A 24,499-nucleotide genomic window follows, 5' to 3' on the forward strand; every position below is an offset into this window, starting at 1 on the left:
AACTATTTTGCTGTATCAATTTAATAAATAGAAAAAATGTCATTTGACTTTGCATTGATGCTACTTGTGAGCAAGACGAAGTTGAAGGTTACCTATGGAGTTGAATCTCTACCTACACCAAAAACCGATCGATATCTTAATTTAATGATAAAGGGTTATTATTAGGAATTGACTCATAGGTTGAAATTCTCTAATATATATATATATATATATATATTTTTTTTTTTTTTTTTGCTGGAGTTGCTATGTGGGATGCCAATTTCTACGTTAAAGTTGATGATGACGTCCATTTAAATATAGGAGAGTTATTCTTTTTTCCTTTACTATGAAAACCCCATAAATATCTGAGTTATTTAATTATTGTCCTTCATATTTGAGAATTACAACTCCATATGACGTTTACAATCATAAATTCAAGCCCCTTATAAATTTGTCATAAAAATTCGGCCTTTGAGGATTGCTCATTTTTATATTGCCAAGTATTTCTGCAGTTTGTTTTTATACATTATGCATTGTTACACTTACATCAATTCTAACTAAATTCGAATTTCTATGGCAACATTTAGAGAAAAACTAGAATAAAATTGCAACGTTTGATTCTGATTCTTTTTCACTCATACTCCAACTCTCCAAGAATACAATAAGGAGGATGAGAGTTAATAATGCTATGTAGTTGAATTTGGTTTGGTCCCGAGTTTGTGTTAAGCTCTATGCTTTATTGGTATCAAAGTACAACAATTTTATATAATCTACAAGCTCAATTAGCTACCTTCTAAACCTATGTGTTTCACTATATTTAATAAAATATACAAAGTTTACACTGTTACCTTTATAGTCGTAGGATGGCATCAAGGATATTAAAATCATTGTTGAGATTTCTTTTGATCAAAAAGTGTCTTATCCCTCTATGAGCATCAAGATTTGAATCCATGGAGAATATCAACATAGGTTCAACATTGTCTATGTTAATGATCCATCGGAACAAGATAAATGAATATGTGATTCAAGTTTAGCACAATGGAAGACTTCTAATTTTGTGAACTATAGTGAAGATACAATTAGGTATATGAAGGAAGACAATCATATACATTTTTAGTACTTTGCGTATCACTTTGTTGTATAATATTGGCAAAATACATATCCCCTGTTTTTTTTTTCTTCTTATTTTGCTGAATAAACATATCCTTTTTTTATTAATCCTCAATGTGCCTAATATTTTTTTTTTTTTTATAGTTCTATTTAGACACTATATTTGCTCATATTTGTGATATAATGTTTTCTAATCCATTTAAAAATATGTTATAATGTTGACTTGTTTGTACCATGTGGTTATAATCCATAAATAGTAAAATTGGCTTCCCATTGATTGATGGTAATTTTTTAGAGGCTTTTTTACTCTAATGATTTAAATCTTTGTTTTGTGTTACAGATAAAATTCATGTTTGACCCAAACTAGTATTTGTCAAGAAACATGTGACTATATAAGCTGGAAATTAGAATGTATATCTATTCTAGATTCTGGTTTCTCTATCGGGTCATTCTATCTATGGTACTCTAGTTTTATTTTGGGGTACCATACCAACTACAATCTCAACCACCCCATATTGTCCTGAGTTTGCCAAGGGCTGGCTGCTTTACCAAAAATCCCAACCACGAGTACTTCCCCAATCTTAAATGGTTCTTGTTCCGGTCTTCAGATACGAGTCCCAAGAAGATATCACCGTGGATGAGATCCTTAGGTACATGGAGGAGGAGGAGGTCAATTTCTACTACAAGTTATATATATTTATCAGAATCTATTCTGTAGTTATGTTTTATGTGCTCATTTAGTTCCAATATATTTGTTTGTTTCTTACATTGGAGAATCTGATTGTGTGAGTCACAAAACTTTTAGCTGCAGTTTTCTCTATAAATAACTTTTTCCTTTTTTCTTCTTTAATAAAGCATATTTATGATTGGACAAAGTTTGCCTACAAATTTACTACAACCAATAATAGGAAGATGGCATGTGTCCTGGTCATGTGCAACACTTACAATGATTGTACACAATCACACAAGTGTGGTTTAGGAAATGAACTCATGTCATCAAGTAAGTTTGTAGCCAAACTTTATCATTTACAATTAATTCAAAGCATGCAGTGGCAATGAGCTCTCTAACAGCCTCTAGTTCTACAATAGCACAAATGCAAACCTCCTCAATGCCCCAGGGATTGGTTTTAAAATTCTTCAATATCTAGCCCAATCAGGCTTTGTACCTAGCCGTCGAGCAACAGATAATTACATTCTTACTCAAGAGCTTCTTCGTTTATTAACCAAAGGAAAGGGAAAACTAATCTCATGGCAACAAAAATCAATCTTGATAAAACCTATGATAAGTTAGATTGGTCGTTCATTAAGTATACCCTGATGTTCTATCATTTTCCCGCAAATATAGTAGATTTGATTAAGTATACCTTTATGATTAATGGTTGTTCATTAACGATATGATAAGTTAGAATAATGAACAACCATAAGTTAAGATGGTTTAAAAACTGGACTTGCCACACCATTCTTACTCAAGAGCTTCTTCGTCTCCTATTTCAATTCTATGGAATGGTGTGGCAAGTCCAATTTTTAAACTATCTAGAGGTATTAGACAAGGTGATCCCTTATCTCCTTATATTTTCGTTCTCTGCCTTAATCGTCTCTCTTTATCTTTAGATCAGGCTCTTCATACCAAACAACTCTCACCTATTCGAGTAGGTAAGCAACCAATTGATTTTAATCATATCCTCTTTGCTTATGATATTTTCCTTTTCTCGCATGCAAATGTACATGACAATACTGTCCTTTTCAATATTTTCTCACTTTTGCAACTTATCGGATCAGATATGCAGTGTTGCCAAATCAAAGATTTTCTTCTCTCGCAACAACCCTCCAGATGTACAGCAAAATATTGCATCCCTGATAGGAATGCCTATATTGTCACCGACCTAGGCAAATTCTTAGGCATGCCGCTCCTCACTAAAAGGAAAACAGCTAGTGTGTTCTAGCCCCTCCTTGACAAAATTCAAAACCGTATTACAGTGTGGCAAACTAAACTTATTTCACAGGCGGGTCGAGTTACTTTGATCAAATCAGTTCTCTCTTCGCTCACCTACTATCAAATGCAAATCACCATACTTCCTAGAGGAATTGCTAGCAGTATTGATAAATCGATTCAAGATTTTTTGTGGGGTGACACACCAACTCAAAAACACATTAATTTGTTGAGTTGGGAGACCGTCCCTAAGCTCAAAATAAATGGGGTTCTAGGAATTAGAGAATCTAAAGGTAGTAATGAGGCTTTTCTAATGAACTAAGCATGGCGGCTATGGACGAACCCGAATACACTTTTAGCCAAGTTCATTTATAAAAAGCACTGTCGTACATCCGACTTCCTTCACATGATTTCTGCCAATGGTTCCCACTCTTAGAAGGCTCTCATTAGGGGGCGAAATTTATTGCAGAAAACTCTTCAATGGTTAATGTGAAATGGACAAAGCATAAATTTCCAGATGGATCATTGGCTGTTTCTAGGCCCTATCCAAAGTCTTATTCAAGGCCCTCTACTCCCTTAGGAATATGATTACAATGTTGCAACTGTGATTGACGCTAATCAGCAGTGGGATTTAACACCACTTAGTATAGTTTTTGTAAGGTTGAATTTATTCAACCATCTTATTGGCTTTATTCCGTGCCAAATTTGCTTGTAATTCAGCATTTAGTAACCCTGTATTTAAGTGGGTTTGATGTAAGGGTAGTGAGTGAGATAGAGTGAAGTTTGCTCAAGAGTGTGCAAGAAAACAGAGTGTCGCGGCTGGGTCTCGCGGGTGACTCGCGGCTTCAAGCCGCCAGAAGCAACCTCACGTGCCAAGCATGCTGGAAGGTGAACAGTCTGCTAGCTGGAGCACTACAGGACAAAACAGGACAACTGGCCATACGGTTATCTCGCGACTGGATCTCGCGACTTAGTCAAGCCGCGAGGTCAAGCCGCGAGCCACCCTGTTTTGTAGAATTCTGACGTTTCACATTCCTCTCCACTCCAGTATAAATACCCCTATTACCCACGATTGAAAGAGAGCTTCCAGAGAGAATTTTGAGAGAGAAACCCTAAAGAAAAACCAGATTGTTTCACCCACAATCTCTACCTTAGAATCTCTTCAAATTCCTCAACTCTCTTCCTCTCCATTGTCAAATCCTTGAGAGGCTTTATACCAAACCAGGTTCTCACCATCATCATCATTGTGAGACTGCTGTTTGGATTTCTGGGAAGCAGTTAGGAAGGAACCAATCTTCATTGGTTGATGCTACGGTCTAGTAGCGGAATCCGGGAAGCTAGAAAAGAAAAAGGTTCGGCGTAACCTCGTTGGAGCAAGAAGCTTGGAGGGCTTAGGTGCACTGGGTAGATTAGGCTTGGAGGGTCTATTGCTGTCCTTGTATCCCAACTATATTTTCTAGTGGATTGATTACCGCTTGGAGGGCGGCGGAGAGGTTTTTCGCCGAGGGCTTCGGTTTCCTCTTCGATAACACATCGCGTGTTGTCTTTGTGTTTGCATCTTCCTTCCTCTCTATCTTTGCCTTTATATATATCTGCTGTGGATATTTATCTGTTATGGCTTAGATAGTATTTAATCAATTTCGTTTGATAGCATATGTTAAGTTTCCGCACACTAGATGTTTGACATATTGCTTGAATTGATTAAGTTGTTATTTGGGGGTCTAAACGTTCAAAGGTGTTTTTGTACACGTTTTTGAACTTTCAGTTTTGCCAACGATGATAACCCAGTTCATCTATGCACACCCTTTACCAGTATCTCTACCACGTACTTCCACTGATACCCTCATTTAGAATCACCACTCTAGTATTTGTTCGGTAAAATCAGCTTATCATTCAATTCTTGAGTGGAATAGTTTAGGGGCATTGAGTAGAACTGAAACCTGGTCATGGGTATGGAAATTAAAACTACCACCTAAGATCAAATTGTTCATTTGGAAATACGCTCATCATAGAATTCCTACCAAATCGATCCTCTTCCCACAATCTAACCATAATACTCAAATCTGTCAATGATGTAATGAAATCGAAACCCCTATTCATGTCCTTCGTGACTGTGCCTTTGCCAGGAATATTTGGGCCTCATTCTCAACTCACCTACTTATACCAGACTTTTTCAACCTCCCTTTCCATCACTGGTGTAAACAAAACATGAAGGTCACCATTCACTCCTCATATATTCCAGGGAACACAATATTTGCATTCACCATCTAGGCTATATGGCTAGGACGCAACTCCCTGGTTTTTAATGGGAAACTTATACCACATCAAACTCTAAAGGATAACTCCCTCTCTCACCTCACAGAATTCATTTTCCTTAGTTCAGTTCCTTCATCATCCTCGCCCACTTACACAAATATTGCGATCAAATGGTGTCCAGCACCCTTCCCTCAAATAACCATTAATACTGACAAAAGTTCGAAAAGGAACCTTGGCCCTTCTAGAGCAGGTGGCTTAGCACGTTCGGATAGGGGTGAATGGTTGTAGGGTTTCTCTTTGAATCTGGACATTGCTAATAATACCATGGTAGAACTTTGAGGCATCATGAAAGCTTTGCTTCAGGCCTGGAATAAGGGTCACCAGCGTGTTCTTCAAACAGACTCACTTCTTGCTGCTAAATGGTTGAATACTAATGTGGAGTATCCTATTGAGTTTTCTAATTTGGTGTTGGACTACAGGTGGCTCCTCAACAAGGAATGGGAGGCTCGTATGGAGGGAGGCCAACAGCTGTGCAGATATACTGGCAAATTAGGGAGTTTCTAAACCTGAGAGAGAGAGAGAGAGAGAGATTTTAAATGACATGCCCCACATTTTGTGGAAATGTCTTTACTGGGATTCTATGGGTTTTATTTCATCCCGTAAACGACGCTGCCAATGATCTTCCTCCAAAACTTTTGTTTTTGTGATGTATCTGTTGTTGGCTCTTATTGGGTGTTTGTATTTATCTTCGCTTGTTGTTGTGTTTGTTTAGCAGGTTGTTATGTTTGTATAAACTTTGTTCTGCAGTTGTGTAGTGTTTGTTAAAATCTATTCCGTTTATCTAATAAAATCCTCTGTTATGCCAAAAAAAAAAAAAAAACAAATTCTTCATTAACTAGATCCTTGTTTTTGATATGTGTGTGCACGAGGGGGAGTTAATAATACAAGTAACTCTGATTTTTCAACTTACCCTCTCTTTGGTTGATATTTCAATTTATGTTTCCTTTTAAGAAGATGAATCGTAAAACTAACCTCAACTAAGCCAACAATAGTACACATAGTTGGTTGGGGCTCTAGTTTCCTCAAGCCCTCAATAGATAATGAAAGAAAATATTTTTAGAATAATAACTTCTCTTTTTATTCCTTTTCTTAGTTGAGTGGGCAATTATGTTGCTGCATGTCTCATCTTAGGTGATTAATTTGCCACTTTTGGTTTTCATTTTTTCAATTTTTATTGTGAAACTTATTCTTCTATTTTGATTTGGTGTCCAATAATGTGGAGTATTCAAGGATTGCATTAAAAGATAAAATTGGCTCCAATTGATTTGCAAAAATAGCCTTACTTGGTACAAGGAGATTCTTGTCACCCAAAAACAAATTCTATTAGGAATACAATGCCAGACCATGATGATTATCTGAAACTTGGGTCCACCATGATGGGTATTGATCTTGGAACAACCTAATAATGTGTGGATGTGTACAAGAATGGACACATAAAGATTATAGCCAATGGTTTAAATTTTTTGAGGGTGAGTGGAAATGGGTTTGTTTTCGTTTGGTTTTGTTGGTAGTTTTGATGATACTGAAGTACAGAGGTTGCCATGGTTATGAGCAAGGATGGGAAGTTGTATATACAGTTGAAGGTGCAAGGTGAGGTAAAGGTGTTTAGACTTGAGGATATACCAGTGATAGGGTATTAGGGAAGACGATGGAGACAGATGAGACATATTTGGGGAAGAAAATCAAAGGTGTAGTCGGCTGTGTTCTAGGTATAGTCTGAATTGTTTCTTAAGAAGTTTGTTTCCAAGTCACTTGTGATTAATAGAAATAGTCCAGTATCAAATTTGCTTAAAGAATGATTTTTTGAGTGTTAATTAACTTATAAATGAGCAAATGATATAGGACTATGTTTTGTACACTATGACTAGTTTAGCAAAACATTACAACATAAGCAATGTGAAGAAGACAGATTGACAGTTGATATTTATTAGTGTTGTGTTTGTTATGTCTTTGTCTATGTTTCATGGCCTAATGGTTTTTTGTTTGTTGCTTCTTGTAGCTTATTTCATGTGTGAAGGTTGTCGAGCTAAATGTGGCTTGGATAATTAACGAGACTACTGGTGCAATTATTACCTATGGCTTGGACAAGAAAGGAGGAGAGAACATTATGGCTTATGATCTTGTTGGTGGTACATTTGATTTTAGCATCTTGACCATTAACAATGGTGTGCTTCAGGTTCTTGCTACTAGTAGAGACACATTTGGGATGAGAGGATTTTAACTAGAATGATGGATACTTTATCAAGTTGATTAAAAAGAAGAACAACAAAGGCTCCATTAGGATAACAAGGCTCTTTGTAGGGAACATGCAAGAGCTAAAAAAGCATTGGTAGCCTGCACGGCATGTCTGAGTTGAGATTGAGTCTCTTTTCAATGTCATTAACTTTTCAGAGCTTTTAACAAGGTCAAGTGCTGTTATTTTGCTACCTTTGGGTAATAAGAGTTCATGTGTAATATAGTAAGAAAGACTTTGAATTGGCAGAAAATGAAAGCTATTTGCAGTCGTGTCGTATGTTTTACCATCCAATACATGCTTACACGTGCAGAAATGATGCCCTTGATGAAGATCAATAAAAAAGAATGAGAAATAAAACATGTGGTTTTGGTTGGGATGGCATTTCTACAAGCTCTCCATAGACATTTTTTTTACCTTATTTTGGACTATAAGGCTCCATATTTTCTTCCAAACTCCTGGACTTATATTAGAGTTTCCCCTAGTAGAATCTTATGCATGTAATTCCTGAGAAAGAAACGATACCCAGACTTGACAGAGTATGCACTGGATGGAGTGGAATGCTTTTGATTAGCTGCACTTATTGTGAAAAGAAGAGTTTGGTTATCAAATCATCATCCCAGCTTTTGGTCTGATAATAAATCAAGGAGTCAACCCAAGCTTCTAAAAGGTCATCCATAACCAGAGACATGATCTTGGGATGGTCTTTCAAAGGCAGCCAAAAATCACCCCAGATACTTATGCATGCACCATTCCCTAATCTCCACCGAGTCCCTTTCTTGAGTACATCCCTACCTTTTAAAATACTCTTCCATGGGTATAACCCTAATAGGGAATTAGAGGACTTTATGATTGAGCAAGTGGGAAAGAATCTTGCCCTAAAAATCCGATAAAATAGATAATTTTGATTGTGAAAGAGTCTCCAAGCTTGCTTTGCTAAGAGAGCATCATTAAATAGAGATAAATCCTTAAACCCTACACCTCCATCAGATTTAGGTTTACACATCTCAGACCATCACACCTAATGAATTTTTCTTCTATCACCTCTCTATCCCCATTAGAATTCTAGGTTAAAATCCATAAAGTCATTGCATAGACCCTTAAAGTCATTGCGTATGAGAAAAAAGTGGTATTTTATTTTTCATTTTAAATTTAGCTAAAATTTTGGAATTTTTAAATTAGCAATTTTACATGTCTAACCCTATTATTAAAATATCTAAATATGTGAATTTAAGAGTGATGGTGATATAAAAAGAAAACTCCTAAACTCGTCCATATGTCTCGTCCTAAGGAAGAGTTGAGTGGCTTAGGGGTGTGTTCGTCCATGTATAAGCTCGTCCGTCTGTACAGTCAGTTGGATGAGCACCTTGTGTCTTGAACATGTTTGTCACCTCTGTTTTCCTGTCAGGCTACAAAACCGTTCCTTCAGTAAACGATTGAGGAAAGTAGAGCCTAAATAATGTAACTTCCATGGCAGTTATGGAAGTTACCTCCGAGTCTTCCGAACTCCACAACGATAGGAGAAATAACTACTTTAGACAAGCACCATATAAGGACTCTTCTTTAGAGGGTAAGGCATTCAGGCATTTTTCCATACAAATTGGAATTTCGAAAATACTAACTTTACCATCGGAGGATTCTTGGCCGGTCTTCCTCGGTCTCCTTTGATTTTGTGTTCATCTTTTCAGGATATTCCAAGTAACACAGATCATCAACACCCGAGACATTCAGCCTTACTGATTTCCTTATATTCATCAGTTGGCACCATCTATGGGAAAGTTTTGTTAGATTTTATCTGAGTTCTACAATTCCTTTCTTTGACAAAAAGGCTATAATGGTTCGGACTAGATCGAGGGCTACCAGCCCAAGCCATCAAGAAAGTAGGGATGCTTCTAGCCATCCCCATTGCAATCGTCAATCTGTGCCTGCCATGCAACCATCCTCTATTTAACATAAGCAATCCATGGCAACCACTATGGCAGAGTTAACTCGCCAGAACCAAGAACTAACAAGAGAAATAAATCTTAGAAGGCAACAACATGAGGCATATGGGGAAGAACAAGACCAGAGCCAAAGAGATGGAAGAAATGTTGTGCCTGAAAGTCAATCAAGGGGCACCACATCAAAAAGGGTGCCACACTTGGAGAGAGAGATCGACTAGATGAGAAAGGTTATGGATGAGATGAGGGAGAACATGAGAAGAACAAATCCTATAGAGGATCTAGTTCACCGCACAGATTCCCCTTTCATGGCTTCCATCAATGGTTACCCCTTGCCTCCAAAATTCAAGATACCTTCCTTGGATTCGTATGATGGAGCGCATGACCCATTTTGTTACATTGCTACTTTTAAGACTACAATGCACCTTTAGGGGGTCCCAAATGAAATTATGTGTAGAGCCTTCCCTACCACCCTCAAAGGTCCGGCATAAGTGTGGTTCAGTAAAATACTCCTGAATTCAGTAAGTTCTTTCGAAGAGTTGAGTAAGTTGTTCGTTAATAACTTCATTGAGGGACAGAAACACAAGCGTTCTTCGTCCAGCCTGTTAACCATAGAACAGGGGGAGAATGAAAGCCTGTAGTCCTTTATCACTCGTTTCAACAGGGAAGCCTTGACAGCGGATAAGGTGGATGATAAGCTACTATTGGCAGCCTTTCACAACAGGGTTAATTCTGATTTATTCATCCACAAGCTTTATAAGGAGCCTCAATCCATGGCTAAACTCATCCATTCAGTTCGGAACTTTATAAATGCAGAAGATGCGATCATAGCCAAGAAGAGGAAGAGAGCTGAAAGAATGGTAGCAAACCCTATGCGCCACTTCGAGCAAGGCCCTCGTCCAAAAAAGGGATAGACGGAAGATAAAAAAGACCGAAATGGTAAAAGGGCTAGTCCTTCAGCACGAAGTCAACAATACACGCCATTGAACATATTACTCGAGTGGTCCTTATGCAAATCAAGGATGATCCTTCCTTGAAATGACTAGAGAAAATGAAGGAAGATCCCAATAAGCGCAATAGAAACAAGTATTGTCACTTCCATAGAGACCATGGGCACGACATGGATGAATGTTATGATCTAAAATAGCAAATTGAAAATCTTATAAGATAAGGAAAGTTGAGAAATTTCCTTGGATGAAAGCATAAGGATGAGAAGTTGAAAGGGAAGGTAGAAGAGTCGTCGCGCCCCTCGCTTGGAGAGATAAGAGTTATTATAGAAGGAAGCTCAGCTGGTCAGTCGTCGAAGTCCAGGAAGACGTATCTGAAAGTAATGTAGAATGCTCAACTCTCTGGATGATCTCCAAGGATGATGACCACGGACGAGTAAGTAATCTCATTCACAAACGCAAACGCTGAAAAAGTTCACCACCCCCATGATAATGCCATTGTTATTATTTTGCTTATTGCCGATTATACAACTAAAAGGGTGTTGGTGGAAAATAGAAGTCCAGCAAATATTTTATATTACCCTACCTTTTAGCAAATGAGGCTCGGACGAGGCCAACTTCATCCAGTAAACTCACCCTTGGTAGGATTCGATGGAATGAAGGTGCAGCTTATAGGCATTGTCACATTACCTGTCGTGGTAGGGGCATACCCATAACAGGTAGCCAGGGATGTGAATTTCTTGATGGTAGATTGTTCTTCCTCTTACAATGCCATAATTGGAAGACCAACTTTAAATAGTTGGAAAGTAGTTACATCTACTTACCACCTGTCAGTTAAATTTCCAATGGAGTATGGGATAGGATAAGTGCAGGGAGATCAGTTGGCAGTAAAAGAATGCTATTTGGCCATGTTGGCCATGGACGAGCAAGTTCAGATGATAAATATTGAAGAAAAGAGAATGGTGGCTGAACCCATTGAGGTGTTGGAATATATTTCTTTAAACGAGAAAAACCCTGAGAGGTGCACCAGGGTTGGAGTAGATTTAGAAGAGAAGATTAAGAAGGACCTCATCCGTTTCCTGAGGAAAAGTATTGATATATTTGCTTGGAGTCATGAGGATATGCCGAGTATAGACCTTAGTGTCATTACCCACCATCTAAATATGTATTCTTCCTCTAAGCCTGTACGACAAAAGAAAAGGGTCCTTGCTCCTAAGAGAGACAATGCTATTAAAGAACAAGTGCATAAGTTAACCATAGCAAAGTTCATTCGAAAAGTTTATTATCCAGACTGGTTGGCCAATGTAGTAATGGTCAAGAAGGCAAACGGTAAGTGGAGAATGTGTGTAGACTTCACCGATCTGAATAGGGCTTGCCCCAAGGATAGCTACCCGTTGCCATGCATTGACCAATTGGTAGATTCCACTGCAGGTCATAAACTGCTTAGTTTTCTGGATGCTTTCTCCGAATACAATCAGATAAGGATGGACGACGCAGATCAAGAAAAGACAACCTTTGTTACAAGTCAAGGCTTGTTCTATTATAAAGTGATGCCTTTCGGTTTGAAGAATGCTGAGGCAACATATCAGAGGTTGGTTAACCACATGTTTCGTCTGTAAATTGGGCGGAATGTAGAAGTCTATGTAGGTGACATGCTGGTGAAAAGTCAGGATGAGGTAAACCACCTGGACGACCTGCAAGAAAAGTTTGACACACTTAGGCAATATAACATGAGATTAACCCCAGCAAGTGTGCTTTCGGAGTGTCATCCGAGAAATTCCTGGGGTTTGTGGTTTCACATAGGGGGATTGAAGCAAATCCAGACAAGATCCAAGCGATACTGAACATGGAACCTCCACAAAATGTCAAAGAAGTCCAGTCTCTTACCAGACAAGTTGCTGCCCTCAACAGATTTGTCTCTAAAGCTACTGATAAATATTTGCCATTTTTTAATGTACTTAAAAAGGCATTTGAATGGACGGACGAGTGTCAAAAAACCTTTCAAGACTTGAAAATCTACCTTACTATGGCTCCTTTGCTAAGTCCATCTGTGTTGGGAGAATTGTATTTGTACTTAGCAGTTACCCCACATGCCGTTATTTCAGCATTGATAAGGAAGGAAGGAAGAGTGCAAAAGCTTGTATACTATACAAGCAAGCACTAACAAAAGCGAAAGGATGATATCCGCTAATAGAAAAGCTAGCTTTTGCATTGATAACGGCTTCCAGGAAGCTAAGGCATTACTTCTAAGCTCATGTCATCAATGTCATGACTGATCATCCACTCAAGAAAGCAATGAACAAGTTAGAAGCTGTAGGATGACTAATCCAATGGGTTGTCGAGTTTAGTGAATTTGACATCAGATATCAACCAAGGCATGCAATAAAAGCTTAAGCCTTGGCAGATTTCATTGCAGAGTTCACTCCAAGTTATGAAGACTTAAGCGAGGTGGAGAATAGAAAGAAACAGATCATCCATGTGGATGGATCTTCTACACAGTATGCAGGAGGAATAGGAGTTGTTTTACTATCCTCGAAGGGAGATAAATTGAAGCACAAGGCTCGTCTGCAATATCAAACAACCAATAATGAAACTGAGTATGAAGCCCTTCTTAAAGGGTTGAAGTTGGCTAAATCTGTAGAAGTAGAATCGACACTTGTCTTAGGAGACTCTCAGCTAGTCATAGGCCAAGTAAATGAGACATGTGAAGCCAAAGAAGAACGAATAAAGAAGTACCTTAATAAGGTAGTACACCTTGTAAAGAAGTTTAAGGAAGCTGATTTCATTCAGATCCGTAGAGAAGAAAATATGGAAGCAGATACTTTAGCAAAAGAAGCCTCAGTGAGCAAAGTAATGGACGAGTTTGATGAAATTCAATACCTGCCCAGCATAGACTTTCCAGAGGTGCAGCAGATAGAGGGTGAAGAAAATTAGATGACTCCAATAGTATCATACTTAAAGGATGAAAAGCTTCTAGAAGGAAAAGACAAGGCCAGGAAGCTCAGAGTCAGATCAGCCAAATATGTCCTCATGAACAAGGTACTATACAAAAGGAGTTTTTCACAACCTTATTTGAGGTGTTTAGCTCCAGACGAGGCCAACTATGTATTGAAGGAGGTTCATGAAGGAGCATGTGGCAACCACTCATGAGCCAGATTAATTGTCCATAAAGTTGTCTGCATAGGCTACTACTGGCCTAATATGCAAGTTGATGCCAAGGCATATGTCAAGATCTGCGATCAATGCCAATGGTTTAGTAACGTCCCTAGACAACCATCATAATATCTCACCTCGATGATGGCCCCATGGCCTTTTGCACATAGGGTTAGACATCTTGGGCCCCTTTCCACTTAGGACGAGGCAGATGAAATTTCTGGTGGCAGGTATTGATTATTTCACTAAATGGGTAGAAGCAGAACCCTTAGCAAGTATCACGCAACAAAATGTCAAGAGTTTCGTCTAGAAGAACATTGTGTGCAGGTTTGGGGTGCCCAAAGTATTAGTGTCTGACAACGGATGACAATTTGACAATGCACTTTTCAAGGACTTCTGTGAACACTTTAGAATTCAAAATCATTTTTCCTCGCCTGCCCATCCCCAAGCAAATGGTCAAGCTGAAGTTACAAATCGATCATTGTTGAAAATCATCAAGACTTGGCTTAAGAGGCCAAAGGGGGTATGGCCAGATGAGTTGCCAGGAGTTCTATGGGCGTATAGGACGACGGTGAGAACCCCTATAGGGGAAACTCCTTTCAAGCTAGCCTTTGGAAGCGAAGTAGTCATACTTGCAGAAGTGCACATGGCCAAGCACAGGGTGACGATGTATCAAGATAAGGATAACGAGGGGCAACTCCGTTTAAACCTCGATCTAATAGATGAGGTAAGGACGGACATAAAACATTAGACAACAAGGTACAAAAACCTAATGGTTAGGCAGTATGATGCAATGGTGAAGCCAAGGCGGTTTAACATAGGAGACCTCGTCCTGAAAAAGGTTTCTTTGGCAACCAAGAACACGACTCATGGAAAACTAGGGCCTAATTGGGAAGGACCCTACAGAGTTATCAACTGTAAAAGGCAAGAATCCTACTACTTTGAGGCCCTGGATGGGAGAAAATTGGAGCATCCTTGGAATGTTAAGCACTTGAAGAGGTACTATCAGTAAAAATGCTAGCTTGGACAAGTGTTACTATGGACGAGCTTGGAGCCTGTTTGTCTACTTATGTTTAATGCTACTTTATTATTTATGTAGTAGTTATGAACAAAGTTATGGATTTTTTTGTACTTATTAAACTCCTTGGAAGGCATTTGTTTCTAAGCATGTGCCTCGTTTGTGAACAATATTTATGACATATACATAATGTTGTGTGAATTCCTAGTTTCCATGCTATTTTCATTCAAATTAGTTCACAAGAAGGCTAAAAGCCCAAGACAAGTAAATTCTCTGGACATGAAGATGTAACATCTGTAAACTCTCCTAAGGATGAAGGCATACTCGTCCAAATCATGAACGAGTACGAGTAGAAGCCTTAAACTTGGGTGAAGTATGAAAATGTACAAATAATGGATGAAGTAAAGCCCATAATACCTTAGTCCAATCCATGGACGAGGAAATACTTGGGCAGATGCTTAACCTATTGATTAAGATGCCTACTAAAACAATCCAATCTATGGACGAGAGAAAAGTTGGGCCTTCATGAAGCATGAAAAATCAGCCAAGTCTAAGGACAAGTAATGCTGATAATTATCATTTCACAAACGAATTACACTCAATGAAATTCAAAATAAAAAAAATAATTATATATATATGAACAATGGATGAGCTGAGCTTGAAATCTATTGTTTATAGAGATAAAGCTTTCGTTCATATCATGATAAAAGAAAATAACATTCATTCAGATTGTTCAAGGGCAAACAACCAACATCCAAACACCCTTACGAAAGTAAAACAAACTGTTGATAGCTTGTCCTAAAACTATGGACGAGCTTAGTGTACTTAAGTTACATTAAAAGGTCCCAAAAACAAGGACCAAACAAAAATCAAAAGAAAAAAGAAAATACAAAGGATAATCAAAAGATTTAAGCAGGAGGGCATTAATGTTGGGGTCGTCCTGGGACAGCTGGGTGGTAGCATCATCCTCCACATTAACATTCTCGGAGCTGACCTGAAGAAGAGAACTAGTAGCAATAGCAAGGTTAAGCTTGATGGAGCTAAAGTCCACTTTAGGGAAGTTTTCCATAGCATCCATTCTGAAATCTTCAAAGCCTGCTGCGTAATGTTCATCCAGACGATTAGTATATTGTTTGGACGCCTTGAAATCAGCAATTGCATCTTCTTTTGCCTAGGAGAGAAGGGTACTTAACTCGTCATTCTTTTTCAGTAACTGATCAAGACGAGTATCTTTCTCCACTATATTGGCTCTTAACTCTCCAATCAAATTTTGCTGCTCCGTTGCTTCCTCCTTAGCTTTGACAGCCACTTCAGCCCATTTCTTACATTCGTCCCTTATCTCTTGAATTCTCGTCTCTAGCAAGATCCTCGTCTTATCCAATTCAGTGGCTTGACTGGACGCTGCAATGAATTTTGACATGCCCTGTAAAAAGATGGATCCAAAAAATGCTAGTTAGATGAAGAAAAAATTATGAGATAATAAGGACGAGACAAAAAGTACAGTTCTGCACCTTAAAAAGATCATGAACACCTGAGTGCTCAAAATCCTTTAGGAACATGTCATAACAAATATTTATGTCCTCGTCCTTCACAGCTTCTACAAAGCATTCTCAAGCCAAGTCCTCATTTTCAATAATGTTTGTGGGAACCCTAGGAGGAGGTCGGGACGAAGCAGGTGCAGTCGTCTTAGGCAGAGAAGTCTTGGATGGGGTAGTCTCAATTGGAGTGGACAAGTCAACATCAACTATGTGGATGGGAGGCTAGGATTGAGGAAGCTTAGGCTTGACTACTTGGGACAACCCACGCTTAACCCTTTTATCTCATCGACTATCTCGTCGACTGGGAAGACTTCCCAAATCAATATTCTTTGATAGGGATTTCCTTTTTTTCCCCAACCAACGGACTAGTCTAGGGTTGGGCCTCAGGACGACCCTCCTCACCCATAATCTCTTTTCCTTTGTTTTCTTTCATTGTTGCCATTCCTAAAATAAATAAATAAACAAATAAATTAGAGCTAAAGTAGAACATAAAACTGTAATATTTATCTAAAGTTTGAAAACTTACTTCTTCGTACTATGATTTCGTGTGCAAGTGCTTTGTCGGATGGATTAGGGCCTAATCTCCACTTGGCAAGTCATCTGAGCGTGACCAAGGAGTGGAAGCTCCTATCCACGTGTATACGAGCCCTATGAACATGGTCTTGATAAAACTTGCTTAAAGACGGTCGTTCAATAGCTGTAAGCAAACAAGTAAGAAAAAATTAGATGTAAATGAAAGAGAACAAAATAGTGCATGGATAAGCTTGTCCGTCCGTACAGTCAGTTTGATGAGCACCTTGCATCCTGAACATGTTTGTCACCTCTGTTTTCCTGTCAGGCTGCAAAACTGTTCCTTCAGTAAATGGCTGAGGAAAATAGAGCCCGAATAATGTAACTTCCATGGCAGTTATGGAAGTTACCTCCAAGTCTTTCGAACTCCACAACGGTAGGAGAAATAACTGCTTCAGACAAGCACTATATAAGGACTCTTCTTCAGAGGGTAAGGCATTCAGACATTTTTTCATACAAATTGGAATTTTGAAAATACTAACTTTACAATCGGAGGATTCTTGGCTGGTCTTCCCCAATCTCCTTTGATTTTGTGTTCATCTTTTCAGGATATTCCATGTAACACAGATCATCAACGCTCGAGACATTCAGCCTTACTGATTTCCTTGTGTTCATCAGAGAGTATTTTGGGCATACAAAAGTAAGAGTCCAAATAGAAGAAGTCTCTTAAGTAGTAGTAGTATAGATATAGATAACACCTCTCTCTCTCTCTCTCACCCACTCTCATTTTTTTTTTTTAAATGTATAAACTCTCTCTCTCATGTTAGACATCTAGGGAAAATTAAACATATAAATAAATAAACATAGTAGATATAGACATAAAGGTTTATCCGTAGTTATCCAAATTTTTATCTAAAAAATAAAAAACAATTATCCAAATTTAAAATTCCACCAAAAACTATTATTAAACACTAAAACAATAATCCAAATTTAAGAAACAAAATGAAATTATTATCGTTCACCCTTGGTGCAATGGTTATTTCATAAATATAAGTACTTGTGGAGTGTGGAGGGTAGGAGCTAGGGTTTAAGTCTTCAGGAAGGAGATTCGCACACATATACACTTAGATTATGCTAGAATTTAAAAAAAAATGGAATTAATTAAATATTACTCAATGTAAATATTGCTAGGTTAAATTTATTTATTTATTTATTTTGATAGGGGTAAATTTACTTCCTAAAAACAATTGATATTTTCCCCCTAAAAAAAAAAAAAAAATTGTTATTTTCTTCCTAAAAGGAAAAAAAAAAAAGTAATAATTAAAGAGCCGCTAAACACACGAACGCGTTTAGTACCGGTATATAACAAATTATATATGTGAGGGAAAAGAAAAGAAGAGATCACAATTCACATTGGCATCAGCCCCTGAAAGAGAAACCGAAACCCTAAACCCCAAACTTTGGCTTGCGCCATATAGAGTGGTGTGAGAATGGGAGAGATATACATCCATCGGAGATTTATACCACCGATTGACGACCCCATATTTTCGACTTCGAGGAGTGCAACACTATTTGGGACGCCTTACAAGAAGTTACCATTCCCGATGCCCATGAAGATCCCCCTCTCGATTTGCTGCGACACCTGCTCCTATTACATCCGCCGCGGCAAAACCATTCTCTCTCGCAAGGAGCAGGTCATCGGCGAGGATTGCAAGGGAAGTCCGATCTACCGCTTCCGCTTCAACTGTACAAAGTGTTCTGCTCCCCTCAGCATCAAGGCAGACCATGTAAATCTTGACCGCGTTGTTGAGTCTGGCGCTACCAGAATGACTGAAGAAGAAGAGCGTCAGGTTGCAGTCAAGAAGAGACGACGGGTTCGGGTTCGGGTTCGGGTTAGGAAAGCTGCTGAAGAAGAAGTAGTGGGGGATGCAATGAAATCTTCAGAGAACAAAAGAGAGATTGCTGCGCTGGATGATGAGGTACAAACAAACATATTGCATCCCGGCTCGAATCGCAGCCAAACTTGTGTGTTTTAGACATTTTGCCTGAGATCATTATCAATGTTCTGTAATAAGTAGTAATTATTATGTATGAAGTTCCTTTTATCAGGAGGTTGCAGTGAAGAAAGGACGGATTGGGGAAGCAGCTGAAGAGGTGGGGCTTGCACTGAATTCTTTAGAGAACAGAACATTTGACTCTAAAAGAGAGATTGCTGCGCTGGATGGGATGAAATCCATGGAGGTATTTGCTTTAGTAGTGTAGAGTTGGCCTAAAATTGGCCCTAAAGTCTCTGTAACTTGTGACTTTTAGACATTTTGCTGGAGATCATTATCTCCGTGCTTGCATCACATTTGAAACTGATGAACTCCGCCCCCTTACCAACCCTGCGGCGCAGCCTGGCGCTGTAAATGTTTTCCGGAAAACGTTTTCAATACTTTCAGTTGTTTGTTTTGCTGTAAAACCTCTCTTTGTCAAACATAAAACCCCATGAACCAGCAACACCTTCCCCTTCCCCCATTGTTGATGCCCAATATTTGTTGTTATTATTATTTTTCTATGTTTGTTTTATTTGGATGTTAGAGCCTTAGAGGTTCTGCAGTGGGTTTTGGTTGGTTGTAGATATACTGAGTTATGTTATATATTATTTTTTTGGTTGGTTGTAAGATTGGACTGGGTTTAGGACCTTTGGTTGTGGATTTGCAAAAGTTTTCCCAATAGTTTTGCTTTCTGATCAGGGTTTTGGTTGCTCCGAGGTTTTTCTCTTTGATAATGCTTGATCCCTGACCAGGACAGGCAGAATCAAAGGTTATGGTCATTTGGGTCTCTTCCATTTCTTTGATTTTGATGCTTTCAGTTAAGGTTTTAAATGTTTGAATTGGTTTTGTATTGTGGGTTTAGTATTTGGAGCTCGGAAGTGGGCTGGAAATTCACTTTTAAGGTTATATAGTATTTTCATCTTTTTAAATATTGCTAAATGATTTTCACTATTGGAACTGCTAGCGAGTTTAGAATTTTTTTTTCTTTTGGAAATATTAGTATCGGATACATTTTGAAAATACATATTGAATGTTTTTTTTGTTTTACCTTTGTTTTTATTTAATGCTAATGTAAATAATTGAAGTGAGGATGAGATGCAATTAGGGATATAATTTGTTTGGTCTGGATTCTAGAGTGGGTATATGGTAACTAGGAAGCATGGACGCATCATTTGTGGTGTTGTACCGATGTTGTACCCGTGTCCTATTGGTGTCTTACCAATTTTTCAGAAATTGCTCGTTTTGTCTTGTTGTACGTGTACCAGTGTCTATGTCCGTGCTTCCTAGATGGTAAATTTGTTCAGTCTTTCTATTCCATAAAGGCTTTAAGTTTAGGAGCTAATAAATTCCCATTATGCAAGAGGTGATAGGGGTGGTTTTAACCTTAGGTACCTTGATACTAGACTTTTTGAGGAACTACTTGTTAACACCTTAATGGGAAAAAGTCTATGAGATAAGTTTGACAATTTCTTGTTCTCCAATCATATTTATCTACTTATTCATACGAGTCCAGTGCTGAAATGGCTATGCTGATTGTTTTTGGTGAAAAACCTGATGCTCACACAGCAGTTCTACATTCTCCATTTGAATTTAGAATGCTGTTATATGTCCAAGTATATGCTTCTATATGGCATTGGTAAATAATGTGCAGAAAAATATGCTTCTATCTAGCATTATATGTCCAAGTTATTGGATTAAGATACACATAAAAAAGAAGAAGAAAAAGTTATAGGATCAAGATACAATAACTTCAGTTTAAGTTCACAGATATGTCTAGTACTCTAGTTTTTCAGTTTGTGCTCTGCTATATCCGGCAGATATTGTTTTTGGTGATACATTGTAATAATTTCCTTATATTTTGGGGAGGAGTTGGGGTTGGTGCTGTTTCTCTTATTCTACACTTATTCGGTAAATTTGAGGTTAAGATTAATGATATGACATAAGGTTGTTTATCTAAATTCCATATGGATTTTGTGATAGAAAATATTTTGTCAGTCTTGGTTTATAGCTGAGGTTCTAACGCAATAATATATATATATATGTGTGTGTGTGTGTGTGTGTGTGTGTATAATTGTATCTTTATAAAGGGTTAGATACGGTTCCTTATGTATTGTTTCTTCGGTCCCCTTTTTAATTTTCAGCCACCTGTCTACTTAAAATACTTCAACAAACGGCGTTAAAAAAGACAAAGCTTTCTGTTTTCTATTCTTATTTTCCCTGGCCCACGATAAAACATCTGCTTCATATCTCTATAACTTTCTCAATCGCTAAAGTCAGAACTCAAAACAACCAATTTAGCTTCTACAAAAGGTAAGAAGGGCCAGATGTTGGAGGGTAAGAAGGAAGTAAGGAATGACAACTGCCTCCATAGAAATCCCCCACCATTGACCTAGTCATCACCAAAACCCACAACCGCCACTTGCTCTTAGCCTCCACTCAAAACCCCACAAGCCAGAAGCTACTAAAACAAAAACAAAAACAAAAAAAGACCAATTTGAACCAAATTCGATCTGAGTAATGTTGTTGCAAACTAGTGCTCAATGGAGTTCTGAGGCTTGATCGGCAGATTTGGATTTTTGGTTTTGGAGATTTGGATTTGCAGAGGAAGCCATGAGAGAGAGAGAGAGTAAAGGAGAGCTTTTTTTTTTCTTTTTTCTTTTTTTTTTTAAAAAAAAATTCGGCTTTTGTTGATGATAATGATATAGATTTACTATATGGTATTGATAAAAATCTGAAATAAAATTTTTTTATGGGAAGATTGGTCCAAACCTCTCAAGTTATTCTCAGCGTAAGGAAAAGTTCCAACCTGAAGTTTGAGATTTGAAGACATATCTGATGTGTTATTGTTGGACAGGGAAGATGAAAAAGAAAAAAGAAAAAGAAAACAGAGGGAGAGTCTTTTACCGCTGTTTGTTGAAGTATTTTAATTGGACAAGTGGCTGAAAATTAAAAGGGGAACTAAGGGACGGGGCCAAAAATTTAAAATTTCTTCCTCAAACTTGTACTAGTCCAACAGATAAAGAATACTTAACCCCTTCAACACTTGTAATCAATCCAATGGTTAAGCCACTCTCTCCAAATAGCATAAATGTCAACCCATTAACCATTTCAAAACAAAACTTTATTTTTTTTCCCCTTCATTTTTATTGTCAAGGATGCCACAAGTACTTTTGCTTGTTTTCCTCTATAGTGCTGCCAATTCGTTGTTTATTTCTTATCAACACATCTCATCTCAAGATTATTCAACATGGTCAAACAAAACCGTCACAGTTTGTATGAGTGTTTAGATTTTTAAGAATGTGCTTTGTTTATTAAGGTTGTGTTCATTTTTTATTCCTATTGCTATGTGATAGCATATTACATCTCTCTTCCAAGTTAGACTTTATCCTCTCTTTTTTTTTTGGGGAATTAGGTGCCAAATAATTCATTAAAAACATTAAAATATAGGAAAATTGTACTTTTTTCTTGCTTTCCTCTATAGTGCTGCCAATTCATTGTTTATTTCTTATCAACACATCTCATCTCAAGATTCTCAACATAGTCTAACAAAATTGTCAGTTTTTGTATGAGTGTTTAGATTTTTAAGGATGTGCTCTGTATGAGTGTTTAGATTTTTAAGAAGAGAAATGATCTACAACATTTTTACAACAAATATTAAGTGGCAGGTTGTTACTGGTTGTTATTGTTGGGGTAAAAAAGTAATCTTAGTGTTAGGTTCAAATTTGAACCAATAACAACTAACTACCTATGATTTGTTGTAAAAATATTGTAAAAATGTTGTGGACATAGCACCTCTATTTTAAGAATATGCTTTGTTTATTAAGGTTGTGTTCATTTTTTATTCCTATTGCTATGTGATAGTATATTACATCTCTCTTCCAAGTTAGATTTTATCCTCTCTTTATTTTGGGAATTAGGTGCCAAATAATCCATTAAAAAAATTAAAATATAGGAAAATTTTAATAATGTGAATGATAATAAGTTGATAGTGCTTAAAATAATAGTCAAAATTTTGTTTCCTTGTGTGTGAATAAAATCCATAAAGTTGAGTAAAAATTGATGAAGTGTATTCTATGAAAGATTATCATATCATCTGAAATAATTTTGATGTGAAATATTTTGTGTGTGGATATTATTATATATGTCTATGGTGAATTAGATAGCTTTTATATATTCATTAATGTTTAAGAACATGACAGTTTATCAAAGTAGATAATTTTGTATTTAATAGATTTATGAATTATGATTACTGTATCAATACTATAACTCAGCCCCCCAAGTGAACATTCTTGGCTACTCCCTTACTTAAGGAATAATACATAAGATACTGTATCTAAGTTTTACTCTTTTAAAAATATATGATGAGAGAAGCTGTTGGGTATTTGGTACAGTCATTTTGGAGATTAATGTTGTCATGAATTTGTGAAAATGTTTATTTCAGGCACATGAGAGTATAGTGGTGGTATTATAATTCTTATACTCCATTATTTTTATTTTGTTATGTAGACTGATAACAAAAAAATCAGAGCAGCTCCCTCTGAAGTTTCATCCGTCCTTGCTGTGGGGTTGCAGTAGCAAAGATGGTTGGAGAACTTTTTCAACAAAGATGGTGGTCACTAGACATTAATGTTTATGTAAATCTTGCACGATGTTAGTGGTGGTATTATGGATATGTATTATGGAACAATGAAGTGTTTTGGATGGTTTTGTATTAAATCTTGGGAGGGGTATAGTATTATGTTAGGTATTATGAATGGTTGTGTATATAAACTATGGTTATGTGTAAGTGTTAAGGATGGTAATGAAATTTCGTCATTTTCATAACAAAAAAAAAAAAATAGAAAAAGAAAAAAGGAGGATGGTTACGTTTTAAGCATGATAATGTGATATGTGGAAATATATTAAAAATTTTCCTCTGTTTGGTTCGTGGAGGAAAAGAGTGAAAGAAGGGGCTTCTTGTATTTATTTCTTTTAGGTTATTATAACCCATCTCATAGTTTCGTTGTGGGCAAAGCAGAAAGTTCAGTATGATTTTTGAAATAATATAGTGTATTTAAAACTCATACAAGCACGCAAAGACTGTGCAAGACTGTGCATGTGCTGCTTGTTAGCAATGGATAAAATCTCATACAAAAGTAACAAAACATAACTAAAATTCAAAACTCATACCCAAGTTTCCGACCACACCAAAACTATGTAGTGCTCTTTAATGGCTGGAAAGAAAAAGGAAAAAAGGTATTGAAAGAAATGAATAAGGAGAGAAAAAAATTATAGTATTAATTAGATAATGAGGGAAAAAGTAATAATATTTAATGATTTTTTTTAACCGTTAAATCTTTTAAAATTTACAATATAAAAAATGTGTAATTATATATATATATATATATATATATATAGGAGCTGCTAAGGTTTGTCAATTGTCATGCACTGATAATTCTTATCTGTATCTCGTTGCCTTTATATACATGTTTCTTCAATACACTCTTACTGGCAAGTCCAACAAAATACAACCCCAAAACATGAATGAGAGGTAGAAGTCCATTTATGGAGAATTGTAGCTGAAGCCTTACCCCTGAGAAGAAGGTTAGGCTAGCTATGGAATAAACCTTGATAATGATTTTTGCGGTCTGGAATGAATTGGGGTCTAAAAAGTGTGAGTCTCCAAGCGGTATCAGCCTCAGGGAAGGAATTAATAAACTAGTTGAGGAATCTCCATAAGAATTATGTAACAAGTTTGTAACCACTAACCACTACTCACCTTATATTATTTGGAAGACAAGAAATGTCAT

General features: G+C 37.2%; 1 protein-coding gene across 2 annotated transcripts; it reads left to right on the plus strand.

The window, feature by feature from the left end:
• The first annotated feature begins 18,043 nt into the window (after window positions 1-18,043).
• On the plus strand, window positions 18,044-23,519 carry LOC115967982 (splicing factor YJU2-like). Of its 2 annotated transcripts, XM_031087166.1 has the most exons (3): window positions 18,045-18,653; window positions 18,784-18,915; window positions 23,217-23,519. In XM_031087166.1, exons 1-3 carry the CDS (start codon window positions 18,165-18,167, stop codon window positions 23,283-23,285), a joined length of 690 nt encoding a protein of 229 aa, XP_030943026.1. In that variant the 5' UTR covers window positions 18,045-18,164; the 3' UTR covers window positions 23,286-23,519. The 2 variants fall into 2 exon arrangements, with proteins under 2 accessions (XP_030943027.1, XP_030943026.1); XM_031087167.1 differs by lacking the exon at window positions 18,784-18,915 and having other exon boundaries at window positions 18,044-18,653.
• The last annotated feature ends 980 nt before the right edge of the window (window positions 23,520-24,499 follow it).

Source organism: Quercus lobata, chromosome 11 (assembly GCF_001633185.2).
Source record: "Quercus lobata isolate SW786 chromosome 11, ValleyOak3.0 Primary Assembly, whole genome shotgun sequence".
Classification (NCBI taxonomy): Eukaryota; Viridiplantae; Streptophyta; class Magnoliopsida; order Fagales; family Fagaceae; genus Quercus; species Quercus lobata.

Excerpts from the sequence above, each read along its gene's own strand:
- LOC115967982 (XM_031087166.1), top strand. The coding sequence starts at position 18,165 with ATGGGAGAGATATACATCCATCGGAGATTTATACCACCGATTGACGAC. Across the intron at positions 18,654-18,783 it reads TTGCTGCGCTGGATGATGAG|GAGGTTGCAGTGAAGAAAGG; the intron begins GTACAAACAAAC and ends TCCTTTTATCAG. Across the intron at positions 18,916-23,216 it reads ATGGGATGAAATCCATGGAG|ACTGATAACAAAAAAATCAG; the intron begins GTATTTGCTTTA and ends TTTGTTATGTAG.